Source organism: Calonectris borealis, chromosome 1 (assembly GCF_964195595.1).
Source record: "Calonectris borealis chromosome 1, bCalBor7.hap1.2, whole genome shotgun sequence".
NCBI classification, from domain to species: domain Eukaryota; kingdom Metazoa; phylum Chordata; class Aves; order Procellariiformes; family Procellariidae; genus Calonectris; species Calonectris borealis.
Window position 1 is genome coordinate 101770236 of NC_134312.1, and position 18304 is coordinate 101788539.

Below are 18304 nucleotides of genomic sequence, written 5' to 3' on the forward strand. Positions count from 1 at the left end.
TGTGGTCACAGAAGATTTCAAGGCACTTTGTCAAGAGTAGCCCTGTATCTTTTGACCAACGCTTCCCTGCCCTATTTTGAACATTGGATTGCTGAGCTGCAGCAAGAGTTAGCTGCAGTTCAGGGGTACTTTGGATGGAAAATAACATCCTTCAGTCCTAGCTTTCTCTTTTTCTCTGGGCCCTCTGCTGCTGCAGTTGAACTTATGCTTGATACCACTGCCTTAACATCACTGGGAAGCATCCTGAACCGGGCCCAGAGACGATAAAACACTTGATCTTTCTAAAAATAAAGCAGCTGGAAATGTAAAAGATTCCTTAAATGAGAATTCACTCTATGTATTGTACCTTTGTGAATTGAATGGATACTTCTCTAAGAGCACAGCTATCTCTGTTTACATTAATGATAATGCGTTCCTTTTCCTTCTAGTCATTGGTTTTGTTTTGTTTTGTTCTTGTAGCTCAAAGCTTTCAGTAATACACATTTCCAAGGAGCATGTATAGATTTCACAGCAGAAGTTTCTGATTTTACATCATTCATACCATGTTCTTTTAAGGTTCTTCGGGGATGGTAAGTGTGTTTTACATGCCACCATTTTAAGTAATATGAACATTTTTTTAAACGCTACTAAATTTCAGTCAGCTGAAAGTGCATAACACATGCCCATCATATTCCATCATTTCTTAGACCCTTTGTCTTGCAATGCATCTCAGTAACTGTCGTCCTGTCATTGGTTTGGATAATACGCATTTTGCTTTCCCTGGGGGAAGTTTGCGCAGTTACTGTCATTCTTTTTTTAACTCCAGTTAGAATTTATTCCAGATTTTGAGAACTTGGTACAGTAGAAGTGTCTGCATTCCACTCGCGTCGTTTGACTCTGGAACTGAGATTTCTGTACCACATGATTTGATTTTGCTGCTTTGATTGCTTTGTCACATAGCCTTTCAAGTCACCTTACTTTTAAGCTTAAGAAGAACAAACAAATTTTTTATTCCCTATTTCCTTAGCAAATATTAAATCTTGAAAAAAACTTACTGTTAATACGCAGCTAGAGCAGCTAATCTTTTTTTACATTATTCTTGCAGTTGGCTCCTGTATTACCAAGGGGAAATCACTGACAATCACTGTGTGCTGGAAGAAGGCCTCTACGTTGACCTCAGTTCCTGTGGCTGCCCGACTGCTACAATCAAATCCCTCAAGCCGATTCAATATGTAAGGACTTTATTGGGAAAAGAAAAACACTACCAAACATTTTGGAACTCTTTTCCTAGTCAGATGTCTGAAGAAAGTGCTTGCGCTAAACAAACTCCCGCTCAGGGAAAAGAGTGAAGTTTGTTTTCTTGGCTTACGGGATTTTTTGGGTTAGGAACAGGCTTACGGGATTTTTTGGGTTAGGAACAAGCCAGGCTGCATGTACGCATGGACGTGGTCACTTGTAGGCGCACGCTTTTGGGTGTTCTGGGGTCAGAGTTGCTCTCTTTTGTACGAGTTGCATTGGTTGGCATTTTTCTGACTAGTCTTTATAATACAGCTCAGCAAGCTTAGTACGCAGTGAGACATTTTGTCACACCGTCTAAGCATATGGGGCTTCTTTTATTACGCCTACAGCCAAGGTTCAGTCTTAAAGCAAAGTACACGCAGAAGACGTGAAAATTGAAATTACACGGTAGCGTATACTTGCCATAATGCTGTTTAATTTAACTATTTTACAGAAATAGAAAAAAGGCTTTCACCTCCTAACGGCATCTCAAATCATGGGTCAGTAAAGTGTTACACCACGCATGTGGCCTGTGAGCCGTGTATGACACATCAGATAGTCCAGTCCAAAGCTCATGTGGCCATCCTCTCTCTTGGTGACTTCTGAGATACAGGACAAGTAGTACTTACTACACATGCATATAGTCGTCATGTAACTTTCGGGTCACGTCGGTTTTACTACCCAAGCACACAACTCGCAGTCAAGTGACCTATTGTAGCAGTAAGTAAGGTGAGATACGAGTTCCTCTACGGCCGGGAGATTGGACAGGAATCGTCCAGTACAAGATAGGTAAAGCCTTTTGTACATCCTATTGTAATCCTGCACACAGGAAGTATGCCTCTGGAGCCTTGCTGTCATGTCTGTGCCTTTGTCCCATATCTTGGTATGCTCCTATGCAAGCGCATGGAAGATAAGCTGGCCATAACGCTGTTGGTAAGAGAAGCAAGTGGCAGCTCTGCCCGCTTCTCCCTAGCACTGACCAGCTTCTCCAAAACTCTTCCTCCTCCCCTGGTCACAGAACACAAACTCGGTCTATGCGACATGTGCCCTTCAATGTAACTCTTACGAAACTAGACTTCAAAGATTACTCAATTCAGTTTTTTTCAAATATTAAGTCCTTTTTTCCATTTGTGACAGATTTGGCGGGGGAGCGAGGAGGGGGGGAAACAAAACAAAACAAAACGAAACCAAAAACAAAAAAAAAATTAAAGAAAACCAAAAACAAACAAAAAAACCCCAACCAACACCCTACCAAAAGCCATGGGTGTGGTGGGAAGGATGTACAACTCGAGTTTGAGAGCTGGTCTTTCCACTAGGTTACATAGATACAGTGACTTCAGTGGAGCTGTAGCTTCCCACCTGCTGAGAGCCTGGTTTTCAGATTAAAGATCTCCTTTTCACGTTATGCTTTTGGACTCTGCTCTGCTAAATCAGAGTGAAGTTTTGACGTGAAATGGTAGGTCTCATACAAATCCCCCAGCCTATAATCTCACAGGGAGGTAACTATGCAGTTTGGCACAGTAGGAAGCTACTGGCAGCCCTTGATTATCGAGGGCCAAGCCCTGGGAGAAGTGTGTTTGGCAGGCTGCGTGTGGGAAGCTTACACACGTCTTCCTGTACTTTGTAAGTGGCTTACACCTCTTAGTTCAGTTCCTCTCTTGCAAATAGGAGCCCTTGTGTTTCACAAAATCGAGGCACTAAGCAGCATGAAATGCTATTGAACCACACCTGTTTTACAAATAGAAATGCCCCCGTCAGCCCCTCACACATTGTGTACGCTAATCGCACAGGACAGTGCTCAGAGGCATTGTGTGGTACAGACGTGATGTTAAGCACGCAGCAGTAAGTTTGGTCAGTGGTCAGAAACAGCCGTAGTTAATTCTGTGCATTGTCTGCAATGCGCTGTTCTTGGAACAGAGCCCTTTTTATTACAAGATATTTCTGTTAGCTCATTCAAGAGAGCAGCAAGTGTATTCCCAGGTGGAATTGTTGTATAGCTTTATTGAATTCAGTTGTGTCATTGGGAACCCCTTCCATTATTCAGCTTTAAATACCAGCCCAATTTCAGACCTAAGGTGTGTATCTCGATAGCTCACGTGTAAGAGGGAGAATGTTTAACCCCGACACCAAGCCCTGAATGTGCATTGTCTCCTGTTCTCCTTTAAGTGAGGTGTATTTGCTGCAAGTGTAACTGTTGGAAGGGCTCTCACGCGGGGGGGAGCCAGGTATTGCTTTAGTGTGTGCGGTTTCTGCATCCCAGCTGTTGACTAGAAGTAGAGGCCCATGTGTGGTACTGGCAGAGGGGAAAAAAAATAAGCTTTTAGCAGTACAAGGGACTCGTAAGGCTAGCTCGTTACCAGCCTTTGAAAACAGTCCAAGTCTGTTGACTGGTGTAGGTGTGGTCCCGCGACGTATTTTAGAAGTAGATCGTTTCAGCCAGTCCTTTGGGATAGCAGAACAAATCTGCTGGAGGAAATGGGGACACGGGACCTGGGTATTCCCTTTCTAATTTGCAAAATTGTAATGATAATTAACTGAATGTTACCTTGATACTGTACAGCTGAGTGAAGTCCCAACTCTGGGCCTTTATCTGCAGGATGTATGTAAGAATATAGGTTCTTTGTGTGAGGCTAACTCCATAGTAGCTGTGAAACATAGCAGTCAGCGTGGGCCACTGACACCTGCGGGATGTGCAGCTTGGCTGGGCATCCACACCGATTTCTGCACCTGGCCCTGAATCAAGATGCCCTTTCTGTTCCTATCTGTTCTAGTAACTAAAAGGAACATCTAGCAATGTTTTTGCTATTGCATGCAGCAATACCTTCAGTGTAACTTTCTGAGTTTTCACTTAAAATCTGTAATAGTTTTGAGAGGCTTTTTGGATGTTGTCAGCTGCCACAAGATTTCTAGGCTCTCCATTTTGGAAGGAGAATTTGAGGGTTAAAGTTATGTATTTGTAGTACTCCTTCATGGCATGGATGTGCTTTTGTGACCTGACGGAACAAGACTGTAAGGTGACAGTGGGATTTTTGTGACTGAGTAAGGTAACACTAATGCCTTAATCTATATGAAACAGCTAAGGACTTCTGCAAAGCCTTGACTGATTTTTTAGAAAATAGATCAACCAATTGAAGATAAGGAAAGGATTTGAGGGAATGGTTTTTTCTCTGGAAAGTGCAGTTTTGATGCAAACAAAATATTTGCAAACGAATATAGCAAACGTTCTAAATGAAAAAACTGAGGATTTCTTTTAGGAAAGTAAACTTCTGAGTTTTTAGTTTGAAAATTGCCAGAAATATAATTTGCTTGTTTAAGAGCTTAATTACATAACAAACTGAAGAATCTCTTTCTAAATCACTGAGTTGGCCCAATTAAAATAGAAAAAACCCAAAACTTTCAGAGCAACGCAAAATGAATTTGCATAAGAAAACAGGCTCAGACTAGTGATGGTAAGTATGGCATGCTACCCCCACCCCCTCCGCACACACAGTCCCTCATTTCTCAAGAAATTCAAATTAACATGGTTCCACTTTTCATTATTTCCCCATTTATTATATATCATCATAGGGGAATTAAGCACATCTTTGTAACCAGTTTCCTCTACTGTTTGTTCAGGAAGTAGCAAAGCAAAAGTTAGGCAGGTTCGTAAGGAGAGTGGGGAAGGTGTTCCCTTATTCCCAGGAACCTCTTTCCCATCTTGGCTTATTCTCCAAGGCGAATAGTACTTGAACTAAATCTTTAGGAGGCCCTACCTGTATTTTTTCCCTGCTGTTCCATTTCACTCAAATTCAGACTGGACTGTTTTGTCCTTCTGGGAGTATTTAGAAAAAGCTATAGGTTAATGAGAGGATACAAAGAAGGAACAAAGCGTATCTGTACCTTGATAATGAGAAAATAATGTCCTTTGTTTTTGGTATTCTGGGAAGAAAAATGGTGTTGCAATACCCATGTATTAATCTAGATTGCATATTGAATAGCAATGTGTTACATGGCCTCTTCCCTTCTGAAAAGGGGAATGCTTCTGAAAGATCAGTAAGTCTTTTTCATGTACTATTTTATAAATGTACATATAAGGGGAAAATATGCTAAAAAGGAACGTCTCACAGTAACGTATTTCTTTAAGTGAACAGGCAGTTATACTCTTCGGAAGCCCACTTAACATTAAAAGGATACACATCTGTTTAGTAGTGGTAGGCGCACTGGAACTAATGTAACTTGCCTCTCATTGTCTCCTCTCATCTAAAAATCCCAAAGCACTCTTTGAGAAAAGCTTCCTGATGGAATTTGCTGGTATTGTTCTTAACAGCCATTCTGCAGGCAGGTAAAAGCATAGCACAGGTTAAGGGTTGCTGCGTTTGCTGCAGGTTTCCTTGCCTGCATCAGCAAGGACTTGCCTTTTGCATTGCCATGAATTCATGAAGAGGAAAGTGTGGGCCGCTCACCTGGTGGCAAGAGAGCAGGTGAAGTCAGCTGGGCTATTTATAGGGCCTTGGTTGCTTACTGGGGCATTTGTCCAGTGTTTGCTGCTTGAAGAGGTTCATCTTTTGGGATAGAGACCTTTACAAGATGTTCTTACAATGGGGAGTTCAGCTCTAATGCTGCTTTTTCTCAGGCATGTTGTTTTGTCAAACTCACTGTAATATTTGGTGTGACTTACATGGACAAGAGTATCCAGGGTTGTTGCAGTGAGCAATTAGTTTTCCTTCTGAAATGTTAACTTCAGCCCTAAGGTTAAACCAGTCTCATAGCTTCTAAAAAGAAAAATGAGATCTGGGTTGTAGGTTGTGCAACGGTCTTTTTTTTTTTTTTTCTTCCCCTTCCCTTTCCTTTTCTTTTGAGGCATTCCTTATTCTTGCTCTGATCAATCGTGATAGTTCCTGTATTTCTATATTGATTATCTTTTCTAAGTTAAATACAGGTGTTAAGTAATCTCCCTAGCATTCCCACGAGGCAAATAATTAAACTGGATACAAAAATTAATCGGTGTTTCCCAGGGCCAGGCAATGAGTCATTTTGTGTAGCTGGGACTGAACCGTGGGTGTTGCTGTCGTCCAGCACCGTCTTCCTCTCCCTCAGCCAGGCATCCTTCCCACACTGAAGGGAGTAGCCAGGCGAGCGCAGCTTCAGTAAAGACAGTTGTAAATGATGAGTTAGCCAAGACTGAAGAGTAAAGATTTTTCCAAGGATGTTGTAATACAGCTGTGGAGTCTCCTCAAGTTAAGGCTCTGGCGAATGCTGTTTGCCTAGCAACAGGTCAGCAGGGACGGACGCCAAGTGGGGAAACGTACCAACCCTTGCCATGACTGGGTTACAATCCTGCTTTACTCCGGCCCCATGGATTTCTTTCTTTGGCTTTATTAGGCTTTCCCATCAAAGTCTGCAAAATCTAAGTTTGCAAAAAAGGTGCGAGGAAATATATGTTTTGGGGTGAGCCCTTCTCAAAAGGGCTTTATTAGTAATAATTTTCACAAAATTCATAACGAAAAATTATCTATATGTTATCCATAGCTAAAACTATACTTGTTTTTATTATAAACGTGTGCAAATTCACTTGTGCACTTGGTTTTCAGTTGTAGCAGCTTTTGGTTAGCTTCTTTGTGTCTGTACACTATTGATTTTCAGTGGGTTAAGCACCTAAGCCTTGCACTGCAAACAAAAGGCATTTGAAAGGAAGCTCATCTTGCACTGATCTTTGTTTAATATCAAACACTTCAGGCTTGCCTTGCATTTTTTTCTGAACTGGTAAAGTATAAAATGCGGTTTGGAATTGTGAAAAATTTGTGGTGCACAGCTTCTCTCCGTTAAAAAAAAAAGTGGAAGTCATTGAGGGGAAAGTCTGAGCTGAGTTTGGAACTGTGCAAGCCATTTTTAGTGTATTGATTTCCATGGCTTACCTTTCAGCCTCTGAAATCACACCGTGGGAAGGGAAAAAAGCTGTGTCATTTTCATGGCATCACGTGCTGTATTAGCCATAGATTACCACACCTGTTAAGTGAAGAATATCACTGTACTTAACAGTTCAGAAGGCTGCTTATATCTTGAAATGCTATGTAAATACAGCCTTCCGTAATCACTGGCCTCTTGAATATATGAAATCTCTTCCCTGGACACTGGCATTAAAAAACAGGACAAGCAAAACCTCTTGAAACTTTATTGGCGCTGGTTTAAGCAAGGCAATTAGTTCCTTAACGCACAAAGATCAGGTTAAGTAATTCTTTAGTGCTTTGTCATTCTTGCAATTGGCAAGCGCTCCCCAAAGGATGGCATTTCAGGTATTTTCCTTGAAATAACTATGAAAGGAAGCTAAGGTAATCCTGACCTAGACATGGCAATGACTTGCCAGTTGTGGGTAAATGTAGATGTCTTTGGCTCACCTTTCAAAATCGGGGACTGGGGTCCACCTAAAGCAATCTGAGGTTGTCCCCTCTTGTATTCTCTTCCCGGTTGCCCTTCCTCTGGCTCTCGGAGAGCCCCGTTCCTCCCTGGGCTGTCAGGATTGGGCCTTGGTGAAGAAAGTTGAGCCTGTCAGTCTCGCGCTTATCTATCGGTGATGACTCTTCAGCCTGAAAATGGGTGAAAGGGCACCGCAGCATTCTGCAAGGAAGGGTGGGAGCAAGATGCCTCTGTAGTAAGTGTAACAGCATAGCCTCAAAACCTTGTTTTTTACTGTTGGTAGTTTCCATGGAACTGTGAAAACAAAATCAGAGAAAAAAGCCAGGCCAAGTCACTGCTGCCAGCTGTTGGTGTAAAACGGTATATATAAAGTGAGTAATCAGCTCATTGCTTTATATATGGTTATGGAAATATGAGAGCTTCAGTGCTTGAGACAGCAGCATGTTTTCTTTTTCTGTGCTTCACGTCCGTGCCAAGGTCAGTGGAGTCCTTCTGAGGCCTCACTGGAAAGGTGGCATCAGTCCTTGTGATCGGCTGTGTGTGTGTGTCGTAGATGCAATGTCTGCTGTGCACCGACAGGCTGGGACCCTGAGCAACCAGGCAGGGCTTTCTCAGGCCCATTGAGTTCAAACAGCCTCAGCCACATGAGAGCTAGAGTGACTTCACCAATTTGCTGTTCTGATTCTTGGTATATAAGTGGATGTGCTGGATCAGATGACTTGTCCATCTAGTACAGCATCCCTGTCTCTTAACGTATTGAATATTGCCATAGCAGGATAAGTTTTAGGCTTTGGTAACAATGTCTAACAACAAGGATGCCAAATGGTGTTTCCCGTGCTTACTAATGCACTTGTGAAAATTTTCCCTGTTGGATCTGTTCTGGACATGGCTTCTGGCCTCCACTCAGGTGAAAGCCAGTGCCAGGGGAGTGGGCCCTTGCAGACTGGAGTGTGATGATACTGCCTTGCTGAGCAAAGCAACCTGAGAAGTAGCTGCCTGCAGTAGGTCTGCTGATCTAGATTTCAAAGTAAGCCTTTAGACACACACCTCATCCAGCAGAAGGCAGGTGGGAAGAACTGACATTCCAAAATAAAAACGTTATGGGTTTTAATCTCTTTCTATTCTGTAACTTTAGTTTTTTAGGCATGCAATGGGCTTTAAAAATCTCTCCAGGCAGGTGATCCCAGGCTCTTCTTAAAAATGTCTCAGCAAACTCCCTGTCCATGCAGTGTTGCGTGACTTACATTGTCCCTGCAGTGGCTGGCAGAGGAAAGCAATTTCTCTGAGGCACGATTTGAACAACCGGCTACATAGCAAGTGGACTGAGTCAGTGCCAGTAAATTTGTAAGTCCTGAATCACCACTGAGGTCTTCAGAGACACTTCACTACAATACGTGTGCCTCTTCAAACATGAAAATTAAGTTCTCTTAATTGCTCAGTGCCTGTGTCAACTTAATTCAAGATTTTGTTTCATTCATTCCACCTGAGGCCATGTCTTTGCTGCAAAAGAAATCCTACCTTTTGCCAGGGCCAGCTATCTTAGGGTGACGTCTCCTAAGAACAAGGTGACTTCCTGGAGAGGCTGCTAATTGAAGCAGTTATTCAGACCTACTCTCTCTTCCTTTAGCAGCTGCATCAAGATATAAATTACAAGTGCTTATGATTTTGGTTATGATACTTCCCCTACGGTTTTAGGTTAAAAATGCTGAAAAATTGTACAAGTGCTCCTTGCACTAAGGCACAGACTTCGTGTATTGAAATCTGTTCCCTCTGTGCTTTTCTGCTGATCGTACAGCTGTACCACATCTTCGTGCAAACTGATCTTTTTATTTGCTTTCATAGGCAATCTCTCAACTGTAGAAAAGGACATTAAGTGAAAAATGTTTAGGGGTTACTAATTACGCTATTTCTTCAAGATTGTCAGAAGAAAAATAGGAATGTCCGTTAAAAGCATTGAGAACTTTTTAGTTCTGATGTTTTTAACCTTTTCCAATTTGTAGATCCCTAAGACTTTTCCAGTGAACCACTGCTAATTGAAGTCTGTGGACAATAGACTTGTGATTTGCCTCACTACTTTAGATGCAATCTGCAGGTCACCCTGAAAACTACTGCTGTAACCTGTTCCATCAATAAATAAATAAACTGGATTTGTGAAAAGGAATCAAAGCCCTGATGATACAAATCGGATCAAAAAGAGATTTTTCAAATGCAAACAGAGGCCTCTCCGCATCTCGAAGCGGCTCACTGTGTCTGGCCTGTGTCAGTGGGGCACTATACTCTGATGAAAAAGCCACTGATAAATCCAGTATGTTTCAGCTCTGTGTCCTTTGTTGGTGGATGTACTTTTTTTTCCTTACTGTTATATTTGCTGAGGGAGCATGATCTAACCCAAAAGCATGTGGAAATTAAACTGAAGTGGGCAAATGTGTGCATCATGCCTAACAACTGAAGTTAGACTATTCCTAGTAAAACTTTGCTTTTTTTTCTCTTTCCCCACCCCCCAGGTTTTTGCTGAGCCCTCCATCAGTCTGTTCACTCTGGAAGGCTGCAAGGGCAGAGAGCTGCACTTCAGTGAACCCATCAATTCTGTTTTGAATGAGGACCTTCATTTTTACACTCAGTCTGTATGGGTGAGAAGTGGATTGTAAGTATGGAAAAACATTCTTGTCAGTTCTGCATTATAGGAGCTAATGTTGAGCATGCATTTTCTCCCGATTACTGCCTTTTTTCACAGGATGTTTTATATTCCAACTTTTATTTTGAGACAATATAAAATCCTAAAATGCGGTTGAATGCTAGACCCACTTTTTGTATCAGGACCCAAAATGAACAAAAACTCTGGGCAGAGGGTGTATTTCCCCCTGTAAGAATCATCCTTTTATCCCTGTACAGTAACGAACGATCGAGCCTGTTGTTCAAGCCAGGAACCAAAAGTAAGTAAGTTTTGATTGCTGACTTAAAGACAGGTGGAGTAAACTCGGGACTGCCTTTATTAACTGGCTGTAAAATACCAGCTATAAACTGCAGTGATTTAACTTAAACCACTGCAGTGGTTCAGTGAAGCTTGACGTGCTGATCGGCTGCCAAAGAGGCAGCAACTTCTGAGAGAAGCTTGGGGCGGATCTGACAGCTGGAACAGTAATTTGCTTCTGTTGTTAGTTTAACCCCCCTCCATGAGTGTGAATACACACCCAGGGTCTTCTGTGAAAACCATTTTACATCTGCAGAAGTGACCTTCTAACCTCTTCCACATCTCTCCCTTTCACCTTTTGGACCAACTCCCAAGTATTCTGCCTCGGCCAGGTTTTCACTTCCACATCCACAGCAGCAACAAATAACTTGCAGATCTCATCCTGCAACTGAGACCGACTGGAAACTGCCGTTCTTCTAACGTGACACACACTTTGTGTCTTTATTTTTAACGTTTTCCCCACCTTTTTCACATAGACAAGGCTGTAATTTTCTTGAGAGATCTTACGGGATGACACAAAAACATGCAGAATTTGAACTAATTGGGCAAGGAATTAGCGTAGACTGTTCACGGCTTAGGTATACCTCTGTTGTGATTCTTACGATGAATTTTTTAAACGCATCTAGTCTGTTAACCACCTAGAAGTGAAAACCCTTGTATGGGTGTCTGTGATAACACTGCTGAGTCCTCCTCTGATTCTTTGAGGTTGGTACAAAGGCTGAGCCTAACCTAGCTAATGCTCCAGAGCACCGTGGATTGTTTTCTTTCAGGAATTTCACACAAGAATGTCCCTGAAATGTTGGTTAAGGATTGAACCTCCCTTTAAAAGCAGTCAGTGGCGATTGACTTTAGCTGTGGGCCCATAGTGAATATAAGTTTCCCCAGAAAGCTTTGCCAATTCTCTATAAATTGTAGACCATAACATCTGTGCCGCTTCCATCCTGAGCCCTTGCTGAAAATATATAGAGAGTGATCGTCTGCTGCTGTTGTCTTGAGGTGCCCCAAGTGAGAGGGGCAAGCAGCTGCTGTTTGAGGCTGAGAACAGCATCCATGCATTCCCTGTGATCTGTGCTAGTTTGGAAGAGGAAAGGAGGAACACCTGACTTCTTTCTGGTGGGAGTGTGCAAATCCTCATACCCCTATGGAGGTGTTACAGTCTAAAGTGTGTCCTGTCGGGGAACGTCTCTGTATGAGCTTTCTCTGCCCTCTCATCAGGGGTGTGGAACTGGAAATTGCACCACTTCGCCCATGCAGTTGGCTGTAAAGGAAGGGTGATGGCTTTGGGACCACATAGTAGAAAAGCACGGGAGAGTGAGCCCAACAGTCCAGCCCCTTCCCCATCTTCCTGTTCATTTCTGAGGATCCGAGCGAGGTTAGCTGGTTCCCTGTCCCTGGGAAGGGTTGGGGCAGAATGGCTGGGCTTTCTCCGAGCTCCTTGTGATGCTCCCTAGGAAACAGACCTCCACAGCCTCTCCCCGTCCCACACTGCAGATAGGTGGCCTAAAGGTTGAGGGTGGCAGGTGATCGTGGGAAGTCTGTGGGACATCCTAGAGGTTTGTTTGCCTTACCTGTCATCAAGAGTTCAGGAAGGCGGATTTAGAGGTTTTTTGGCTCCTTGCCCCAAAGCCTACTGTCAGCTTTAGACAAATGACAAAGATGTATTTAAATATACCGATGGCACCTTGCTGCCAGGCTTAGGTACAAGGAACCTTCCTGACCCAACTGACCACCTCAGTCAGAAATGGCACCAGTCTGGACTGTGGCTTGGCAAAGGGGGCTGGGGGCTGAGGCACTCCAAGGTGTGGGAAAGATGGCACAGCGGAGCTGCTGGTCTGCGTGAGAGCCAAGATGAGTTTGTGTCGCTGAATGCCAGAAGCCCAACCTGGCTTCAGGTGGTTATTACTGTAACAGTCCTTCCCCTCTGTTTCCTATAAATGTCTGCTTTAGCAACAGAAACCGCATTTCCAATGAGACTGATGCTCCGAGAACAACGTTAACAGTGACTTCTCAGTGACTTCACAGAAAGCATTGCAGGAAAAAAGTCAGGAATGCGTTAGAAATACAAGGAACACACAGTGGTGGTCAGGCTGCTCTGAATACCTGTTAGTCAGGAGGTACAGGACTTAATTTGAAGGAACAGCGATACAGCCTCATTACAAGGCAGTTCACAGCTGGCACATTTTAGCCTCCACGGAGTCCTGAGCAAGGCTGGCTGTCAGTTTCTCCAAATGACGTGCAATGGGGAAAAGTAAATTACAGGTGCTGTGAGCACTGTTTGTGGATGTTTTCTCACTGACTTAGAGTGCAGCCATCCCTCATGTTCTTGGCAGCTGACCTGTAGAACAGGTAAAGTGGGGAAACCAGTATTTGCTTTGTGTTCAGATGAGTTAACCAGTCAAGCATTTAGGATTCAGTGTCTGCACAACAATGTCCTATTGACATAAACAAAACCGATCTGTGATCCTGAGGCTGCCTTTGTAAGCAGCAACACATTATCTACTGAGCAGATGTCTAGATAACAAGGGACCTGTATGTGCCGATGCCTTAACTCTGTGTTAACAAAATATTCAGCCATGTCCATGGCTCAGATGTGTTCACTACAGGGAAGTCTGTTAGAGCAGGGTGTAGGTTTTGGAGTAAATATTTTGTATGTGTTTTCAGACAAGTGGAATAGCTACAGAAAGCTTTAGCTGCAACAAAAGAAAACATTGGACAAGATTCTCTCATAATTAATATGTGCAACCAGGCAAAGCTGCCAGTGCTACTTGTCTGGTGTGTGGCTTCCTAGTTTCCTAATGCATGCCCACTGAAACCTGCATTATTCCCATCTGGGTTCATGCAGGGGTTCTCCTATTTGTTGGAAAAATTTGGGCGGGTGGGGGGTTGTGTTTACAAGTTTCAGGCAGACAAAAAGAAAACAGGTCTTAAGTTAGACAGAAACAGTTAAACCACTGAAATGGATGGCATTTTGTGCCACAGAAATACAGGTTTGATATTAGCACTACTGTGGAGAGGTTTGGGGGCTTTCAGGAGCACAGTCCTGAACACAAGCCTGTCCTTTAGTTTTGCTATGGTTAACGTGTAGTCTTTCATGTTATGTTTTCTGTATCCAGGTGGATTGCATACGAAGGATGTAACTTTTTAGGAAAGCAGATTCTGCTGGAGCCCAGTGAGATTTCAAACTGGAATGAACAAAGTGGCTGGAAAGTAATTGGCTCCCTTCGTCCTATGAAGCAGGTACTGTAACGGTGTATGAGGACAATTATTTTTTTGGACAGGGATTAGTGCACAAGTATCAGCTCTAGCACTAAGTATAACGGTGTGCATTGTACTCCTTAAATCAGGCCACATGATGACAGCCAGAAGGACCTACTGGAAGATTACTGAAGCAGAAAATTCCTCCAGTGGCAGTTATTAAGACCTATACTAGGCTCCTGAAGGGAAGTAATTCCTAGTTTCTTGGAGCCAAGTTTTGTTTTTCTGAATGGCTTATTAGCATGTTCTGTAGATGCCCTATTGTTACATTTTTGCCATATAACAACAATAATGAGAAAACCAATTCTATATTGGCTTGTTTCATAATTAACATAAATGGAAGCAAGAACAAATTTTATTGTGCTGTAGCCTGGATTTCCAAAAGAAGCAAAGTTTATGCAGTCCCCCCAGGTTTTGCCTCTCCGCCTCACCCCAAGTAATGCCAATTTCTATCTCATTCAAAGATTCAAGTCTGAAAACCACAAAGTTCTTAGGAGCTCTGTGAAAGGTAGATAGAGGAGCAAGACTGAGATAAGGACATTCAAGGACAAGCAGGTACAACTCTGCTTCTCTGCCTTTCCAAGACGCATCAGGTAATCAGTGACACACAGGAGCTCCAAACCAGTCAAAGCACATGTTGCCGTGTGCCCAGCCACGCAGCCGTGGGAGGGCAGCATCCGGGCAGGTAGGAAAAGGATGGGGGAGAGTGGCAGGGAACTGTCACTGCCAGTGAGCAGTAACTCCACTGGAAAAGAGTTTTCATTAGCTCTGCTTCTCACAGAACAACTTGTTTCCACTTAGTGACAAATGCTGCTTTATTTTTAAACACTAGATTCAACTGGGGAACTGGGGAAATGTTGCAGTGAACAAAAATAATCATCTTTAGCATTAGTTATGCATTATCTGTCCTTCTCCCCTGGCCAAGTAAAGGATCCCTCCCCACCCCCAATGATCTGTTAGTCTAAGAAATTGACAGCTCCCTGGAATTCTTTGGAAGTGGTAACTACCAAAGGATCCCATTTTGGCTCTGGTTTTGCAAGTAATGAAAATAATTTGTGCTGATCGTAAAAACAGAATTCTCTTTTCAGCCAGCAGTCTGAAGAGCTTTTGTGTTTGGTACCATCCTTTTTTACACTGCAACAGCGAGTAGTGTAACAAGGCCTACTTCAGCTACTTTGCTGGGACTTTTGGCATTTGGGGTTTGTGTGATGATTTTTTGTTTTGTTTTGTTTTGTTTTAAATCCTGCAAACTGAGGGCTTCCTTGAGTTTGTACAGTCAGCTACCTGTGCTTGACACTTCTGTGGGCATGTGGTTGTATTTTTTGAGACTGGATTAATAATTCCAACATGCACCACCTTCTATTTCTTCCTTCTGGCTCCATTACAAATTACAAAAACAGTCAAGTCTGCCAGTGCAAGAGGTATGAAACACAAACATTTTGCTCAGTGACTTCATAATATGATCCCTTCCTTGTAAAGAATAACTATACACTATACTAATACACATTAGTTTATGGATGCTTGGTAGGAGAGAGAGTTTTATTGTCTGTACCTTAGGGTTTGTTTTAATATGAAAAAAGGAGCGTCAAAGCTCCTGGAAGAAAATCAGTGAATAACAGAGCAAAAGCTTGAACCCTGTAGTAGCCCTGCAAAATCTCCTTATTTTTTGAGTAAACTGAGTAAACAGGGATGCCAAGCCAGTACCCTGTTTTCCGTGTATGTTCAAAAGCAACGGTGTAACTTCTCTGCCATATATTCCAGTTAATGGGAGTTGTAGTTGCTGGATACGTGACTCAGTAAGTTTTGTGTCCTCAGAATAAAAAGCTTGTGGAGTACAGCCCATTTACTGGCCTTGGAATGAGTGAAATGTGCTGAACTAGAGAGATTTGCATATCGCAGGAATTAGTTCTATAGACATAAATACATTTTTTAAAAAAGCCTATGTGCTATTGCTGCTTACAGCTGTCTATCTGCATGTGAAAAACACTGCTGCTTTAAATGCACATTTGTTTCTAACAAAAAAATTATTGAACATCCTCGTCTGAAACTGGAACATATACTTTAGAAAACTGATATAAGATGGAGGGAAGTCATTCTCACATCAACTTTCTTAATCTCTGTGTTATAACTATCTTCCTTCACACGATTTCAGCCAGCAGTGTACCTCAGAGTGAAGAACCGAGCCCAGGGTAAATATTTGACAGTTGCCGGAAGCCTAGCAGATATAAGAGCAACATCAGTGTGCGCGTCCCCATTCAATGGCAAGAATACCCAGATCTGGCACTACTGTCGTGGACTCTTCAAATCCAAGGTGAGTTTCCAGATGCTGGGCGTGGGTGGGTTCTATCGCCTGCTGTCCTTTCACCTTCGCTTCTTGCTTTTACTGTCGGCTAGCATTAACACCGGGATAGCTTTTGGCCTCTCCCATGCATCTTAAATCAAAACTCTGATAACCTACATCCCTACTATGTATAGACAGATTTGATCTGTCTGCTTTGGTGAGTTGGACTACTTTTCACATCTGTCTAATGGGACTGATGTTCCTGGAATTAGAAACCCGGTTTTGTCTAAAGTAGCAAGTTCAAGTTTATTACCTCTAAAGAGTTAAGAATTTCTCTGAAAAGTAATATGTGAAGTCAGTGACTTTGTATTAATGCTGCCCTTGATAGTCTGTTGTTATTAATATAAAAAGCTGGTGATCTAACGTAAGAAACACCTGAAGTAACAAAGACCACCTCCTTTGATCAAGCAACCGGTCAACTGCTGAATAATCTGTTCCTAGCTTGCTTGCCAGGCTTGTCACCAACTACAGCATGAGATTACTGCAGTGTGCTCGGTGCCTGAAACAGAAGCAAGTCGGACACCAAACCAAGGCTTTGTGGCCTGGATCTCACTTCTCTTCTTGTTCCTTAGGCTAACGATGCCTGTCTGGATGTCATTGGTGGCAGGGATGTGCCTGGGGCCAAAGTCGCGCTCTGGGCAGAACATGGGAAGGACAGGCAAAAGTGGAGACTCAACGAGGATGGAACCATCAGTTCATACCTCAGCGACCAACTGGTGCTTGATATTAAAGGTATTTTTTAGGAAAAAAACAATTAAACCTCACATGTTCTAAGTGCATTTTTTGATTGAGGTTAATTGCCATATTCCAGCTCGTTTTGTACTTAAGGTTGAATATGGAATCCTATCTTTTAGGTTTATGTCCAGTTGCTTGACAGTGGGACAAGAAACAACAGGGCGGGGGGAACCTTACTCGTTTGATCCCAGAGGTTTATTTTGATCAGATGAACTATTTTACTTGAGGGAGTTCAGTAGTGCTGATGGCAAGAAATGCAAGTTACAGAAGACAAAATGGTGAAGGAAAAGCAACCACAGAATAGGTGTGGCTCAAAAAGAGAAAAGTGCTCACTCCGAATGTTTTCAGGCTGGTTAAAATTGTCATTGCTCAAGTTCTAGTCCTCATTATCCATCATGGTAGAACTACTTCACTGGAGAATGCCTGCTCCTCACTCACAATTTGTTCAAACCGTGCTGGCGCTAGGGTTTTATCCCTAGGGAAAGGTAGTGGGGCAGCGACTGCAGTGGCTGGTTATGAGGTTCGGGGCTCTTGGTGCCATCTTCTCAGATGAAAGGTCTAAGTAAATTGATAGCCTAACACCCCTGCAGGGCTTACAGGCCAGGGTAAAGGCATATCCCACAGGTGAAGTCATCAACCTTTTCAATGAATGTCCTACTGGCCGTTACACATCTGACCTCTGCAGCTCAAACTTACTGATAATGAATTCTCAGCCCCACGATGTTGAACTAATAGAGCATTCCTGGCTTCCGGAACTAAAGAGTTTAACCACCATTACTAATTCATAAATAGTTACTACAGAGCCATGAAATGCAACCGGTAATACTAACGGCAGCTCTTACAGTATCAGAAAGCTGTGCTGCCTAGGTTGCTGCAAAATACAATGTTGAAGGCTGGGGTGGCGAGATACCACTTGATGGCCCTTTAGAACATTTATTTCTCTTAGTTGATTTTTATTTATGGTCTAATGAAAAAAAAATGCACTGTCATTTCTATGCTACATATGTTCAAAGGAGAGAAATTTTATTTTAAGGACTTCATAAGTTTGTGGTTGAAATGGATACGCTACACCAAATAATCTCGCATGTATCTGTGAATCTGTGTATTTCCACTATAGCGATATGTGCCTTAAAAATCCAGACACACAGCAGGAGCTCAGGGTGTGCCAAAGGCAGAATCTCTTTAGAGGTGCTGTTTCTGTGCACAAAGGTACATTTGAGGATGCCGGTTTGTGGTATATTCTGCTTCCTGGCTAAAGGAGCTCCTCAGGGCCGAAACTGACAAGCGACCCTTTGAAGGAGACAAACACACAGAGACAGAGGGGCAGACACCAGCCCCCCGCCTCGTGGAAT

General features: G+C 42.8%; 1 protein-coding gene across 1 annotated transcript in view; it reads left to right on the top strand.

Moving 5' to 3' along the window:
* The window catches only part of CRYBG3 (crystallin beta-gamma domain containing 3), a 95621-nt gene that overhangs the window by 74221 nt on the left and 3096 nt on the right, over nucleotides 1-18304 (top strand). Inside the window, exons 17-22 of the mRNA XM_075169571.1 lie at nucleotides 460-569; nucleotides 1085-1211; nucleotides 10155-10294; nucleotides 13735-13858; nucleotides 16029-16187; nucleotides 16790-16949. Coding sequence (XP_075025672.1) covers nucleotides 460-569; nucleotides 1085-1211; nucleotides 10155-10294; nucleotides 13735-13858; nucleotides 16029-16187; nucleotides 16790-16949 — 820 coding nt within the window. The remainder of the gene's footprint in view (nucleotides 1-459; nucleotides 570-1084; nucleotides 1212-10154; nucleotides 10295-13734; nucleotides 13859-16028; nucleotides 16188-16789; nucleotides 16950-18304) is intronic.